The sequence below is a fragment of the Cryptomeria japonica genome, chromosome 4, assembly GCF_030272615.1.
Source record: "Cryptomeria japonica chromosome 4, Sugi_1.0, whole genome shotgun sequence".
NCBI lineage: Eukaryota > Viridiplantae > Streptophyta > Pinopsida > Cupressales > Cupressaceae > Cryptomeria > Cryptomeria japonica.
Window position 1 is genome coordinate 586,819,927 of NC_081408.1, and position 15,696 is coordinate 586,835,622.

At 38.0% G+C, this 15,696-nt stretch overlaps 1 protein-coding gene across 6 annotated transcripts in view; it reads right to left on the reverse strand.

Annotated features, from left to right (window-relative positions):
• LOC131076271 (protein N-terminal asparagine amidohydrolase) overlaps positions 1-15,696 on the reverse strand; it is a 249,113-nt gene that overhangs the window by 196,709 nt on the left and 36,708 nt on the right. For 5 of the 6 annotated variants that reach the window (XM_058013379.2, XM_058013375.2, XM_059219960.1 and 2 more), the window contains exon 2: positions 4,245-4,375. In XM_058013379.2, the coding sequence (XP_057869362.2) occupies positions 4,245-4,295 (51 nt within the window). In that variant the 5' untranslated portion in view covers positions 4,296-4,375. Of the gene's footprint in view, positions 1-4,244; positions 4,376-15,696 lie in introns of those variants that run through there. The other variant, XM_059219959.1, reaches the window with a different exon arrangement.

The following is a 15,696-nucleotide window of genomic DNA, read 5'->3' on the forward strand; positions in this document are numbered from 1 at the left end:
TAAAACAGATCACAATAGGCTGAAGTTCTTCCTCAACCAAAGAGATTTGAACAATAGGCAGCAGAAATAGGTAAGTAAAATTCAAGCCTATGATTTTGATATCGAATATGCAAAGGGGAATAACAATGTGGTAGTTAATGCACTTTTTAGGAAGCCTCATCTTCATTCTATCACTGATATTTCTGCTGATTGGAAGGCTTCGATAATAGCTGAGTATGTTAAGGATTTGTTTGCTAATGACATTTTAGAAGGGAAAGTGCAAGATGACAGGTTCAAAGTCATGAATGAGTTCATCCTTTACAAAGACCGAAAACATATCCTACCTAAATCCAAGATGAAGGACAGGATTTTAAGAGCATATAATGACACTCCACTTGCTGATCATCTGGTCTTTTTCAAGACCTATAAGCAGGTAAGAGAATGGAAGGGGCTTAAGAATGATGTGTTGCAGCATGTAAAAGAGTGTATGTTATGTCAACAAAACAAGGTGGAGCATGTGTTTTTAGCTAGTTTATTGCAGCCTTTACCTATCCCAAATTAGAAATGGGAGAGTATATTCATGGATTTCATCATGAGGTTTCGAAAGGTTCAAGGTAAGGATTGTTTGTATGTGGTTGTTGATAGGCTTATGAAATATGCATATTTCCATGCCATATCTACAAAATTTAAGGCTCCTAAATTGGCAAACCTATTCTTTAGGGAAATTTTCAGACTTAATGGGTTGCCAAAGAACATTGTGAGTGATAGGGATAGCAGGTTTCTTAGTTTGTTTTGGCAAGAACTTTTCCATTTGACAGGTACTGAATTGACACCAAGCACTAGCTATCATCCACAAGCCAACAGACAAAAATAGAGATCATGAACAAATGGATAGAAGCCTACTTAAGGAATTATGTCACAAGGTAGCAATCAACATGGGTCAAGTGGTTGCACCTAGGGGAATATTGCTACAACACAACTTATCATATGTCCATTGGTATGGCTCCTTTTAAAGCACTCTATGGCTATGATGCTACTTCTTTTATGGATTTGATTCTAGTTGATAGTAGAGTACCAAGTGCAAAGGATGTGATACAACAAAGTAAGGATATTTTGGAAGCCCTCAAAGAAAACTTACAGCAAGCTCAAAATTGGAAGAAGCTATATGCTGATAGACACCAAACTAAAAGGATCTTTGGTATTGGTGATATAGTGTTTTTGAGGTTGCAGCCTTATAGGCAGTCCTCTATCAAAGGGAATGAAGTAGAGAAACTGAAACCATGTTTTAATGGGCCCTATAAGGTGGTAAGGAAGGTTGGTGTAGTTGCATATGAGCTAGAACTTCCAACTGACAACAAAATTCACAACAAATTCCAAGTTTCATGCCTTAAAAAGGCTCTTGGACAGCGAATCACTCCCACACAAGAACTACCTCCACTAAACTATGAAGGCAAATTAATTCTTGAACCTAAGACAATGTTGGATGTTAAAGAGAAGTTAAGGAACAAGATCATTCCAGAATATTTGGTGAAATGGAAAGGATTATCCCATGAAAATGCAACATGGGAGGGGATTGAAATTTTGAACATCCCAACTTAAAATTGCTTGAGGATAAACAATTTGGGACAGGAGGTGATGATCCCATTTGCTAAGGAGTTGACCTCAACTATTAATTAAAATTTAAATAAATGAAATTATTGAATTTTTTTTAAAATCATCTTGGCAAACCTTCTTTTTGAGTTTTTATTAAATAAATAAGTCAAAAATCGTCTTGGCCAACCTTCTTTTTTGAGTTTTTATTTTAATAAAAATAAATAAGTCGGCCCCAAGGCCAACTTGATTGTTATGGTGATTAAATTTTTAACCGACCCTATGCCTTATATATAGGTTTTGTTGTAATTGTTTGGGGCATTGAAGCTTTCCATTTGATTTGGCATTAAATGAATGCAAATAATATCTCGACGCAACCCTAGATATCACACTCCTAGTAGGACGTAGTCCTTTCTAGTACCATTGTCAAACATTATATTATGTCATTTTGTTGTCATCCATTTTTACAGGAGTCGAGCTGGTTCCTAACCAGTTCGAATCTCTGTCTAAATCCTTGATAGTCCCGAGTCATTGATCTAGCATGCAAAAAGTTACTTGAATTGTATAATGGGCGAACAGTCTGAGAAAGACAAGCATATGGTTCGTCTTGTTATCTAAACATTGCACAGTTGTTGAGTTGGTACAGTATATAAGCTGAAAATATTTTGAGAAATTGTTGTTACTGAGTAATTGGTTTATCTGAAAGAGCTAAGTCTAAATAAGTATGATTTAATTTGTTTTCTAATTTATGGAATATATTGTGTAAAACCTCTTTGCTTTACAAGCTGGTTTATTTCAGTGTGGTATAAAAGTGATTTTAGTGGAGTTCATTTCATATGCTGGATTTGATATTTGATATGGCTATTGTTTTTAGAGGAGTTTGTTCTTCTGAGGGTTTGTGAGGACAAAATCCCTTACAAACAACATCTTCCACATTGATGAAAGACGCAATCTAGAGGATTTCTTGGTGTTTTCATTCAGAGAACACAGATTGAGCTGATTGGAGAGTTTATTATTCAGTGGTTTTTGGAGTTCATTGCATATCTGATTGAGGAAGGTTGATTTGAGGAGTTCATTGGTGTTCACACTTCTTCTTGGCTGGCCATACATTCCTCTTACTAGTCATACATGCTTAGTAGTGGTGTTGGTTTCCAAAAAGCTGGTTGGCTAGGGTTTTGAAGGTTTATATTGTTGTTTGGGGTTGCCTAGGGTTGGAGAATACAAAGATATCATTTCATTTTGCCTTTAGAGGAGATTCTGAAGTGTACCATCCATTTTCATGAGTGCCAGTATGCAGATTTTGTTGACAAATCAAAACATTTGTAATATCATTTTATAAACTGGGTTGTTCTAATTTTGAAGATATGTTGTAACTTTAGTACATAAAATAAATCTGAGTTTTTCCAGCTTAGTGGGTTTCCTAAATATTACATTTTTTTGAGTTGTTTATTTTCTGCAAGTATTTATATTATTGCACTTCCTTTATCATTCAAAACAATTGCAAAACACAAAATCAAAAAAACAAAAAAAACACAAGGCAGAACAGGACTGCATATTACACATAGGCCCATCTAACGTAAATTAAAAGTATCGTGAATCCAATTTAGAAAAATAATACTTTACTATGCCTTGCTTTGATGAACAAAAATAGATTAAATTTGGAGAGAACAAGATAGAAAGAGGTGCAGATAGCACTGAATAACTATATGCTTATAAGTTTACAAACATAAATATATATATATATCAAACCACAAAAAAGCTCTTCTTTCTAAAATCCACTTGTAAAATTATTAAAAATACTTGTTAGAATATAACTTCAGAGATTTATGCTTAAACGCATAATGCTAAAGATTAATTCACCCATGAGGAGTCAAAATACTGCCAAACTAAAAGCATGACAAGCAAGATAAATAACAAACAGTGCACAGTAGGATTGGGCAAAAAGGAAGGTTCCCTATATACATGCACAAAGGCTAGGTAGCTTGTACCAGTTATGTTTGCCTGCACAAAAAGGATTCAGCTTGCCTACCCAAGATGGTGATGCCTGAGAAAAGGTTATCAGAAGACAGTTCCGCAGCATAATAAAGATACAAGTTTATATTATGCAAGTTCACATCCAAAAAGAGGATAAAACATGATGCACAATTTGTATCATACATGTTTTTATGAAACTTGAAAGGATTCTAACTAAGACACTTGCAGTACTTTTAACTCTATCTGATGTTTTGAAAGTTAAGACATGGCACAATTATAAAGTAGTTACACATAATAGTCTGCAGAGGTCAATATTTCACATGCTTTCCATGAGAAAGATACGAGACGAGCCAGATACGGAACAAAGTTCTTCATACTGCAGGCAATGTTACATTCTGTTGTTTCCTCACGAAACATTCAAAAGAAAAAAGGCATAAAACTGAAAACCTCGCTAGATTTAAATTTTCCATAATTCAAGGATAGGTTTACATAAATCATTATCTTAAGAGAAAAGCTTTTCATGTATAGTATTCATTAAATTGTTTCATTTATGTAGTGTATGTCCTTGAAAATTGAGATACAAGTTGAAATGAAGCATAGCATACAAAGCTATAATATCCATCAACAATGGTGGTATACTTTCTAATACACATTAACATGAAAATAAAAATCAGCAGAACAAAGCAGGGATACAAGGATACTTTTGTCATAGATGAATCCTCTGATATCTTCTTTCCTTCAACAAATATCATGTTTTGCTTTTGATGTTTCAACAATATTAACTTCCTTTGAGAAAGATTGAAATCTATAGAAAATAAATCGCTTGCCAAGCCTGCTCAATTTCAAATGGTGCCCATCCAATTAGCACTTTAGCAGCTTATAAATTAAAATGAATTTCGCAAGGTACATATAAGATATTTGTAAATAATAGTTTTCTATATGCAATGGAAAGAAACATAATAAATAGACCAAACCACAAAAGTTTGAGCTGGCAATCACAATTGAGATTAAACATGCGGAATACTGATCTGCAAGTAAATATTTAAAATGGAAAACCTTAAAGAGCATAGATCTATATACAATGTGTGAATAAAAGATGACAATATAAACATAACTGTAAAAAAAATTCATGGATATTATTATACTACATGGATAATCAATAAAAACTTCACAACAAATGATACACAAATTCAACAGGCATGAACCTGCATGTCAAAATTAAAAAGAAAGCATGCTATCTTGGAGCAAAATAGCCTTCTTGGTGTTGGCTTTGAGGACATATTGGTTGCCAAGAAGGTTGAGCAGGGGTGGGTGGGTGGTAAGCATGTTGAACTTGCTGATAACTTGCTGCTAATGAGCTATTTTGGTTAAGGGCGGCAGTTTGCTTAGCTTGATATGCAATGTAAGAAGGCACATAGACAACATTTTCATGATATGGAGGGTGATAGGAAATAAAATTAAAACTAAACTATAAAAGAATATAATTAAATATAATTAAAATTTAATTAAGTTAATGAATGATCAAAAGACATAGGATGTAAAGTTGTGACTCCCTCAAACATGAGATATAAAAGGGAGAAAAGTACCTCATTTGAGAGGATAATTTGGGGAATCAGAAGTGCAGATCTGATTTAAATAAGAAGTGCAGATCTGATTGTGAAAGGTTGTGTCTCTTGCCGAAGGGCATACATGATGAAGAGGTGTGACCTCTCTCTCACATTAAGTGATATAAAGGAAAGGAATCAAAAGCCTCCAGTGATATCACCATCGATCAGATCAGAACTGTTACTAAGTTATAGGCAGCAACATCCTTGTTCTTGGTGTCAAACTTAATGAAAGACTAATAGCAGGAATCAAAGAATCCCGGAAGAGAGGAACATAAAAAAGAGATTGAATCTACAACTATTGTTAGGATAAGACAATATTCTGGTATGAAGTTCTGTGCATATTTTCTGCATACTATTATTGATAGCAGATCGTTGTTATGACTGTTCACTGCATGTTATCTCCAATCTGCTAATTTCCAACTCATACTGTGTGATCTATAATGGTTAATATGACATCATGTTTTATATATATACATGTTGTCTGATTATTGTAATCAGCCATGGTCATAGAGGTTTTCAATAGGGAGAACGGTTGATAAGACACCCTATCAAGTGTGATTGAGGGAGAACGGTTGATAAGACACTGTTGTGACCATTTCACACATTGCCCCATCACAAATGGGCACCCCCTCTTTTGCTTTTAATCTTAGGGTCTTTTAGGTTAGATTGCTACTAGTGATCCTTTAGGATGAATAAGTTTGAGTTGATTTGAGTACTCAGCATTTTAAGAATGAATGATTCACATCTGTTGCTTGCTTTAATGGAGATGAAATGCTAAATTTGGCTAAGGCAAGTTCGTTTCAAGGGTCAATATTCTAAGGAAAGAAAAGGCTAGAGTTCAAATTACCATGAGAAGCTTGGAACAAAAGAGTGATTAATTCAAAGTTGCCATTTTGGGAGGACTTCCGATGAAGCCCCAAAAGCATGAACTAAGACTTCCGATGAAGCCCCAAAAGCACGATTTAGGACTTCCAATGAGGCTTCAAAAGAACGAACTTAGGATTTCTGATTTCCAGTGAAGCCTCCAATCAGTGAACTAACACTTCCTTTGATGCTTCAAATCCACGATCTAAGGAATGGGACTTTTGATGCTTCAAATCCATGAACTAAGAAATTGATCACTTCCGATGAGGCTCTTAAAACACGAACTAAGCATTTACACTTCCTGTGAACCCTCCAAAGCACGACCTAAAGATTTCAACTTCCTATGACCCCACAAATGTGCAAACTAAGGATGAGGAAATGCGATTTTGCATTCAAGGCGAAAAGGGAGAAACATTTAAACATTTGCGCCAATTAGGGAATGGGCCCCACAACGGAGAAAACGTTTTTATTCAAATTCAAAAGTGATGAATCAACTCGACTTTGAGGTTCAAAATTGCAAATCATTAAATAAAATCACAAGTTGGCCTTGTGATGAGGTATCACACCCCCTTTTAACAACAATAAAGCAATGTTGATCATTGCATTTGATCAACATACAATCAATAATGTGAATGATCTCAATCAAGCAGCGATTCCACTTGTTGTGACCTTTTTCACACATCGCCCCATTGCAAATGGGGACCCTCTCTTTTCGTGCTTTCTAGGGTTTTGTTAGTGTCCTATGACCTTTTGCTGCAGTTTCACCAAGCCTTGTCCAATTCAGAGCATTTCAGGCCCTGACGATTGAAAGTTAGTTTTTGCAAGTTATGTGATTCCGAAATGCGAACACCACCAGAGTGCTTAGAGAGGCCAAAGGACAAAGATCACAATTTATTTGGACGAATTTGGACAACTTTCTATTTTTAGAAAGTTTGCTTTTTTGCTTTTTGCTATTTTTTAGGAAGTTTCATTTTTGGCATTTTTAGCCCAATCCCCGGTATGGCTATTTTTAGAAAGTTTTCCCTATTTTTTAGGGATGTCTGCTTTTTGCTTTTTCAGAATGGGAACCTAGGGTTTGCACTTGCACCACTGACCAGCTTCGACCAGGACTCAAAAATTCCAAGTTTTGACCTAAAAAGCCAAATCCCTAGATTTTAGGGGGCGTGATGCCTCGGATGATCCACCTAGGCATGGATTTCAAATTTCAAGTTAATCCAGTTAAATTTGATTAAGCTGTGAAATTTTGAATTTTTTTCTAAGAAATTTGGCTAAGTCTGGAATGTCATCCTGATCCTGAAATTTGACTAAGTCTGGAAAATTGGAGAATCCTCCAAAAACTAGATTTTGCATTATTAGTCCTAGAGGCCCGAAACCACTCTCAAACATCCTGACATTATATATGAAATATAACTTAAAGTATAAGAAAGAGAAAACTTATACTTAAATGCTATAATTCATATATAGTCCACCCTCTTGAGAGACCTTCAAAGTCCGCCATGGGTTGGGAGGTCATGTGGGAGCACTCTTCAAAGTCCGCCCAAGCATGTGGAGAGCGCCTCAAAGTCCGCCCAAGGTGGAAAGCGCCTCAAAGTCCGCCCAAGGTGGAGAGCGCCTCAAAGTCCGCCCAAGCATGTGGGAGCACTCTTCAAAGTCTGCCCAAGCATGTGGAGAGCGCCTCAAAGTCCGCCCAAGGTGGGAGCACTCTTTAAAGTCCGCCCAAGCATGCCAAGTGATGGAGAAGCCTTGTCCAAAGTCCGCCCAAGAAGAGAGGTCATGTGAGAGCTAACTTCAAAGTCCGCCATGCCTTAGAGAGGTCATGTGGGAGCTAACTTCAAAGTCCGCCATGCCTTAGGAGAGTCATGAGGAGGGACCTTCAAAGTTTGCCCCATGCCTTAGTTAAATTTACACCTTGATGGAGGCCATGAAGGAACACCCTTCAAAGTCCACCAAGGGTAAAGAGAGCCATGAGGAGAGGCCTTCAAAGTTCGCCCCATGCCTTAGCCAAAAAAATTCGCCATGAAGGAGCCTTGTCCAAAGTCCGCCATGCCTTGGGAGACCATGAAGGAGCCTTCTCTAGAGTCCGCCATGCCTTGGGAGGCCATGAAGGAGCAATGTCTAAAGTCCGCTCCATGCCTTAGCTAAAAATTCGCCTTGATTGAGCTTTGCTCAAAGTCTGCCCTCCATGTTGAAGGGACCCTTCAAAACTCCGCCAAGGTGGGAGCCTAGCCTAAAGTCTGCCAAGGTGGAGAGCCCTCCAAAGTCCGCCAAGGTTGGGAGGCTAAGGGGGAGGAGTGATAGAAGTCTGCCCAAGTTGGGGACACCACCAAAGTCCGCCCAAGATGGAGGTCATGTAGGAGCCCTCTCCCAAGTCCGCCAAAGTAAGAGAGCAAGGTAGGAGGTGCCAAGTTTAAAGTCCGCCAAGGGTAAAGAGAGCAATGAGGAGGGACCTTCAAAGTCCGCCCCATGCCTTAGCCAAAATTTCACCATGTAGGAGCAAAGGCTAAAGTCCGCCCCATGCCTTAGCCAAAAATTTCGCCTTGAAGAAAGCCATGAGCAAAGGTCTCCAAAGTCCGCCATACCTTGGAGAAGATGGAGATAAATTTCAAAAGTCCACCTACGCTTGAAAAGTCAAACAGAATCAACGAAAATACAAAGTGATGTCATGAAAATCCTTCAAGATTTCGAACTTAAATCCAAAATAGAAAGTTTTCAAAAGGCGAATATTGGAAGATTGATAAGGATTTCAAACTTAAATCCAAAATGGAAAGTTTTTTTAAAGAGAATATTGGAAGATTAATAAATATTTCAAACTTATAGCCAAATTGGAAACTTTTGGAAGATATTTTCTTCGAATTTGGAAACATGACAACACTTTCCAAAAGAATGAAGTTAAAATTGGAAACATGATTTGGAAGATTTCAAGGGTTTCTGATTGAGGATTTAACTTTATTTACAAATACTTCGTTGTAAACTTCATTTCTACACCAAGAAGTTTGAAAATATTAAGGAGAGCATAGTAAAATACTTTCAGTTTGGAGTTCATCTGGAGAAAGTTTTGGATATTGCTGGAAGTTGGATAAACTTTTTTGACAAAAGTTTCACAGATTTTTGGAGAAAGACAACCAGTATAAGGACAAATTATTGAATCTCTCCTGAATTTTTGAGTATTTTTTAAGGTGAAATTAAATTCATGATGCAGATTTATATATTTTTTGAGTTTTTCCAGAGTTTGAGAAATGATTTTTAGTGAATTTGTTCAAATTTCTAAGGGAGGAAAATCATTTTTTTGGCTAAGTATAAGAAATTTTCGGAGTTATAACACTTGGTGTTGGATTGTGATCACAGTTATCTTGAAGGATTTACATGTGAAAATCCCATTCTCATGGCTAAGTATGAAAATGAAGTGAAATTTTCCAAACACTTAGCCATTCGCAGCCTCGATTTTCTTTAATCCAAGATAGATTTCTAACTTATTTTCCTTTGGTTTTACAGGTCGCAGGAGGAAATAGAAGCGGGATCATCATAGAGATCGCAGTTGGAGTTTCAAGCCAAACGAAAGATTGAGGACAAGTTCACAGGCAAGGTTCATCCAGGCGTGAAGATAGCCAAAATTTGGCTAAGTATGGGAAATGTTTCACAAAGAAAATTTCAATTTCCTCAATTATGATGAAGGCATGTCAAGGTATCAAGAAGAAGGACATGATCACAGCGAATGCCTGAACAGCTTGACCCCATCATTTCATATTTGCAAGGGGTTACCCAGAGCTTTTTAACCCTCCTCCCACGCAACATAAATTGGCAGCTGAAGGCAGGATCATCACAGAAAACACAAATGGAGTTTCGAGCCAAATTCAAAATTGAAGACGGGACCACGACCAAGGTTCGTCTGAGTATAGAGAGGGCCAAAATTTGGCTAAGTATGAGAAAAACTTCACGAGCGGTTTTCTTCTCCAAATTCGAGGCACTTGAAAAAATTTCAAGGCATCAAGAAAGAAAAGTTCTCAAACTTGGTGAAAATATGGAAAAGTTAGATAAACTTCCAACTTCTTGAAGGATTTCATCTCCTGAAGGAATTAAAAAAGACAAGCTCCCAAGCAAAATCAAATGGTGAAAAGAAGGAATCAAATTTCCATACTTAGACAATTTCTTGACACAAATTGGAGAATTCAAGGAAGACATCCAACAAGTTGAGGTGGCGCCTCGTCATTTTCCAACCAATCAGATCGCTCCAAGTCAGCATGTCCAGGTTCGATGAACCTGACTTATCCAGAAGCTTCTAGAAGGGCACACTTCACAATGCAACAACCTTCTATTTTTATTGATGGTTCATATTTAGCAAGAAGGACAAGTGTCCCAAATGTAATTGGTCGAGGGTAGTTAGTTTTGGGAAACCCTAATTAGGGTTTATAGCTTTCAATCTGGGCCCTTGATCACTGTTTGATCTCGGTCGTTCATTTATTTTTGAAAACTATATAAGGCTACCTCCTCTCATTTGGAGGGTGTGAGGTTTTTGATGTATTGTTGCTTAAGGTCATTTCTAGATAATATATTGCATGTGCGCTGCTTTGTAATCTCTATTATTTGAATGATTTGCATGGTTTCAATTGCCTCAACACTTAGTTAATATTAATTTAGATTTGCTTTCATTGTTGTTAATTTGAATGAAGGATTTGATAAGTATCAATTGATGGTGTATCTCTGCTTATACTTTTGGTAAATGGATGATTTCTATTCTACCGTGCAAAGTTAGTCTGAGCCCATCCCCTGTGCATCCCAACATCTCGATCATAAGCACAACCCATTGAAGATTGCACCGGCCTTGTGTAGTTGTCCCTATTGTGGCGAAGCAAGGTTTGGTTTCTCGAGAGCACCCAATTGATACCATCTCCGAAATTCGTAGGATTAGATTAGCCTTCCTAAACCCTATCCCTTTTTCCCTTTCTTTTGAAAGTCTAAATCCCAAAAAATTCCCCCCCAAAAAAAGAAGAGCCTAAAATTGCTAAATCCATCTAAGTCCAGCAGTTCAAGATACTTGTCAAACGTATGTCCCCCTTGAAATTTCAGCATACACTACCCAAGAAGCTATTCCACTAAAGTCGCTTGTTCGCACATATAGACCTTGGAATCAGTAGTGATTTTTCAGGAGAGGATAGAATGCCTTCGGGTATCCTATCCTAATGTTTGGTAGATGATAAAACAGACACCAACACCACTCCACGCAAATATTGCCAAAATCGTCATTGCTAGGACAGCAAATTCATCCACCATTGGCAGCGACTTTGATCAGGCTTAGCACTCAACGATTTTGCTTGGTGAATCACATCCAAACATCAGCAGGCTCTGTCCACAATCAGCATCAGCAATCAAAGCAAGGTGAAGTCATCCACGGCATAGCAAATTTGTCATTGATAAATCAAACATCAGCGAATTGAATAACAGTGAATTCACCATTGGAGACAGCGAATTTATCATTGAACTTCAGCGAATTCAAAAAAGAGAACGGTGATTCTACATTTGAAATTAGATAAACTCCAGCATTTGACACCAAGAGCACCTTGATATAAAGGGCATTTGTGCCAAAAGAGTGATCAACTTTGAAGTTACCAGTCCATTGGGAATTAGTCTGCAGGTCTGAAACAAGTTAGTTGGAACATTTTCCTTAAAATCAGACCTTGATTTAGCACTAGTGCAGCTTCTTGTTCATTATTGTCATGTGATTCTAATCATAGGCTGCTTTGAGTCATTGCATTTTATTCATCTAAGCATACTTCAAAGCATAATTCATTAACTTAGATGGCAATTTTCAGATTTTAGACAAGTTTAGGGTTTTGCAAAAGCCTAGAGTTCTAGTAATTCACCAAGGTTTCAATGATCTTATACACTCTTAGGGAGGGATTAACCTAGATGCATTTTAGATATCATAAGCATTGAAGTCATATCACCACCCTAACTTAAACAACTCTCACAAGTAGAGCATGGCAGGAGCACGACAAGCTCTCATCAAGGAAGACTCAAAGGGAGAAGTGTTGGAGTCCAAGATTACATCATTTTGGAGCAATGTAGGGAACCCAACCTTGTCCAAATCAACATGAAGAAGTTCCAAAGACCCTTGTATACCACCAGACCTTCTGGATTCTCAAGGATGATGATCGAGAGCGGGATAGTGAAAGCGGCAGGCTTCCCTCCGGCTATAAAGTGCAATGAGTTGATTGTTGAGTGTGTGTAATATCCCTTACCTAATCTGATGGTAAACTTGATGTTTAAGGCCTAAGGAATATTGTCAAACAATTCACATATAATCTTCTAGCTTGCTGGTCTGAGTTATCAGTCCGATATAATTGTGTGTTATTGACACCAAGGCACAAGTAATGTTTGCAAATGATTTCCCTAATATCCAAACTATAAGCTCAATGCATAAATGACTACCCTTTGACCCTCCCAATGCATATATATGATTTCCAAATGAAGAATGTGCACCTACAGCCAAGAGGCATTTTCACAAACACTTGGCATGCAAACTACTATCATCATGAATATGAACATATCATCAAATAATGGCCTGCAACTTATTTCTCCTTTATTATATGTAATCACCAAATACGATAGAACATGTAGATGCCTTGATTCTTGGCTTACATTCATAAATCAACTACAATGGCAGGTCTGATTAAAGACATCTATAACAGCAATTCTTTATTGATGACACGTGATCAATGCACTACAAAATAACATGAAAACCTGGTAAGAGAAGTCACCTTAGAGAGAGAATGAGTTGCAATGCAGCTCCAATGAAGTTGACCCCCTCAAGTACCCAAATCATGGCTCTCTAACTGCCGCCCCTGTTCCGATTGCTTCAGTCAGTAATAAATAAATTACAGCTTCCACGTCACCTTTCAGGCATCAAAAATTATCGTTGGCTTCTCCCAAAGTGAGCGCTCCAGCCTGTTGTCCTCGATTTCAGCATGGCCAAAATCGTGAGGCAACCCTACGAAACTGGTCCGTTTCGTACCTTATGGTCTCCGGGAGAGCTTAATCGACTCAATCGGTTAGTTCGTTTCACTCTTGCCTTTCATTTTTCTTGTTTTCCTTGTTTCCTAGCTTTGCAGTTTTTCCTGCATTTTAGACTTTAAAGTCCGAACTGCATGAGGTTTTAACCTGCAGTGCGGACTTTAAAGTCCTAATTACAGCTTGCCTCAGCCTGCAGTGAGGACTTTAAAGTCCGAACTACAGGTTGTCTTTGCCTACAGTTAGGACTTTAAAGTCCGAATTGCAGGTGATTTGCTTCCCAAGTTGCATGTCGGATTTTAAAGTCCAATGTGCAAGTGTCCCTAGCTTGCATGTCGGACTTTAAAACCCGACATGCAATTGCGAGTTGTATTAATTAGCATTTATTGCTAATTTGGGTTTTCTTAAAGCTTTTTAAAGTTAATTTTATGCATTTTAATTTTCATTATGCTCCGCTTTCTTCTTCCACGCGCCCTCCTTTGCTCCTGCTCATCGTGATTTAGATTTCCCTTGCCCGATTGTTGGATCTTTTTCATCGGTAAAGCGAAAGAGGTAGGGTTTTTGTTTCTTGTTTGTTTTTGTTCTTCTTTTTGTTTTTGTTGTTTTGCTTTGTGTGTGTCGGAGGAGCAATCGGACTTTAAAATCCGATTGCTCCTCCCTTCTTGTCTTCCGAAGTTCTTTTCTACAACCACACATCGGACTTCAAAGTTCGGTGTGCGGCTGGAGAAAAGTATCTCCGCATATTGGGTTTTAAAGTCTGATATGCGGGATCTTAACCTCCACATATCGGACTTTAAAATCCGGTATGCGGAGGGGAGTAGGTTGACATGTCGGGTTTTAAAACCCGACATGTCAACCAGATGTTTTTCCCTTAAGCAAGCACATCGGACTTTGAAGTCCGATGTGCTCCTTAATCTTTCCCATGGTGCACATCGGACTTTAAAGTCCGATGTGCTTGTTTTAATTTCCCCCTACACATTAGACTTTAAAGTCCGATGTGTTGTTGATTTCCTCGGATTAGCACATCGGACTTTAAAGTCCGATGTGTTAATGACCCATCTCGGATTCGCACATCGGACTTTAAATGTCCGATGTGCTGACCAGGTTTTCTTAATTACATTTCGGACTTTAAAGTCCGATGTGCGATTTTTGTTTTCAAAAGAGCATATCGGACTTTTTTCTCCGACCTGTTGTTTTTGGCAGTTTTTACTCCTTAGCCTGTTTTGAGTCCCATTTTTCGATCTGTTTGAGAAAAATTGATTTTGATTATGATGAATAGCTAATCATCAGTGTTGAATGCAGTCATTGTGCACGAATGTCAAAGCTCTCTCACAACAAGCCTGAGTCTTCCTCAGGACAACCGTCTCCAAGTAAAGCATCATCAAAAAAGATGAAATACAAGTATGATAGGTACTTGAATATGTACCCTGAGAGTTCAGTAGACTCAAACATTAAGGAGATCAAGGACACCGAAATTGGGCATGTTGACATGCAAGATTTTGTTGACCGGGTTCAAAAGGCTCCTGCACGACTAACTAGTTTAATCAAATCTTAGCTGCATAAGTATGCATCTTTCCCAGTTGCGGCTCACGATCCTGAATTTGTACTAGCAGTGGCTGATCACTTTGATCCAAGCACAAGGCAAGTAAAAGATGATGATCAGAAGGTCGTCATGACTCTAGACAGTGTATTCTTCAATAGTGTCTTTAAAGGTTCATCAGTTGAAGAAGTAGCTGATATTTCCCAAGAGAGTGCTCAAGAGTACTACGAGAAACATGAGGATAAATGCAAAAAAGTGATTAATACTATTTATCTCTCTACTGCTAGAACTTCCCTCACCTCACGATGGCCTAAGTCTTTCCACAGGAGTGATTTTAATGAGGAATATAATGACATGGTCACCATGTTATCTAGAGTGAGAGGATTAAAAGACTCTCATTATTTCCAAAGCTGGATGACTTACTACATAAATATAATCAGAAAGGGAGCTACAAGAATTGATTGGGGAGAACAGATCAGTGATGCGCTTTGCGCCCAATTGAAAGAGGTCAAGGTAACACTAAAGTTTTATATGACCTCGTACCTGGTTTACGCGGGTGCTTCAATGAGGCAATATCCAAGCTTGTCAACCAAGGGTGATAGAAGAGTAGTGCCCGTTTGGGAGTACTATGACTAGCTAACTATCAAAAATCAAGGTAATCATTACAGGAGGGTTAATGATGCCTTCTATGTTGTATGGAAGTGCATCTTTGATAAAGGCCTGCAGAAGAGAAGAATATCAGAGGCTGCTTACAGCAGGGTGTCTCATTTTGGGTGTGTGTTTCTACAATTTCCCACATTCACCTATATCCGAATTGGATGTTTCTCAGGTGAGCCCTTCATTCTTCCAAGGTTCCCTTCAGATAAAATCATCCTTGTGGAGCTGTGCAGATAACTGATTAATGTGCATGAGAAACAATCACAAGCACATAAAACTGGGCTGAAATTCCCAGAGTCAATTGGCAAGTATTCCGTGCTAACCAATCCCAAAGCCAAAAATATGGAGGAAATGTAGTGGAATACCATGAGGAGATTCAAGGCCCGAACCGATTTTGATTTTCGGGGTATAAAGAGCAAACTCAAAAGGACATACACTCATGTGTATAGGTTTGAGGATGTTTGGGCGGATTGTCAGAAT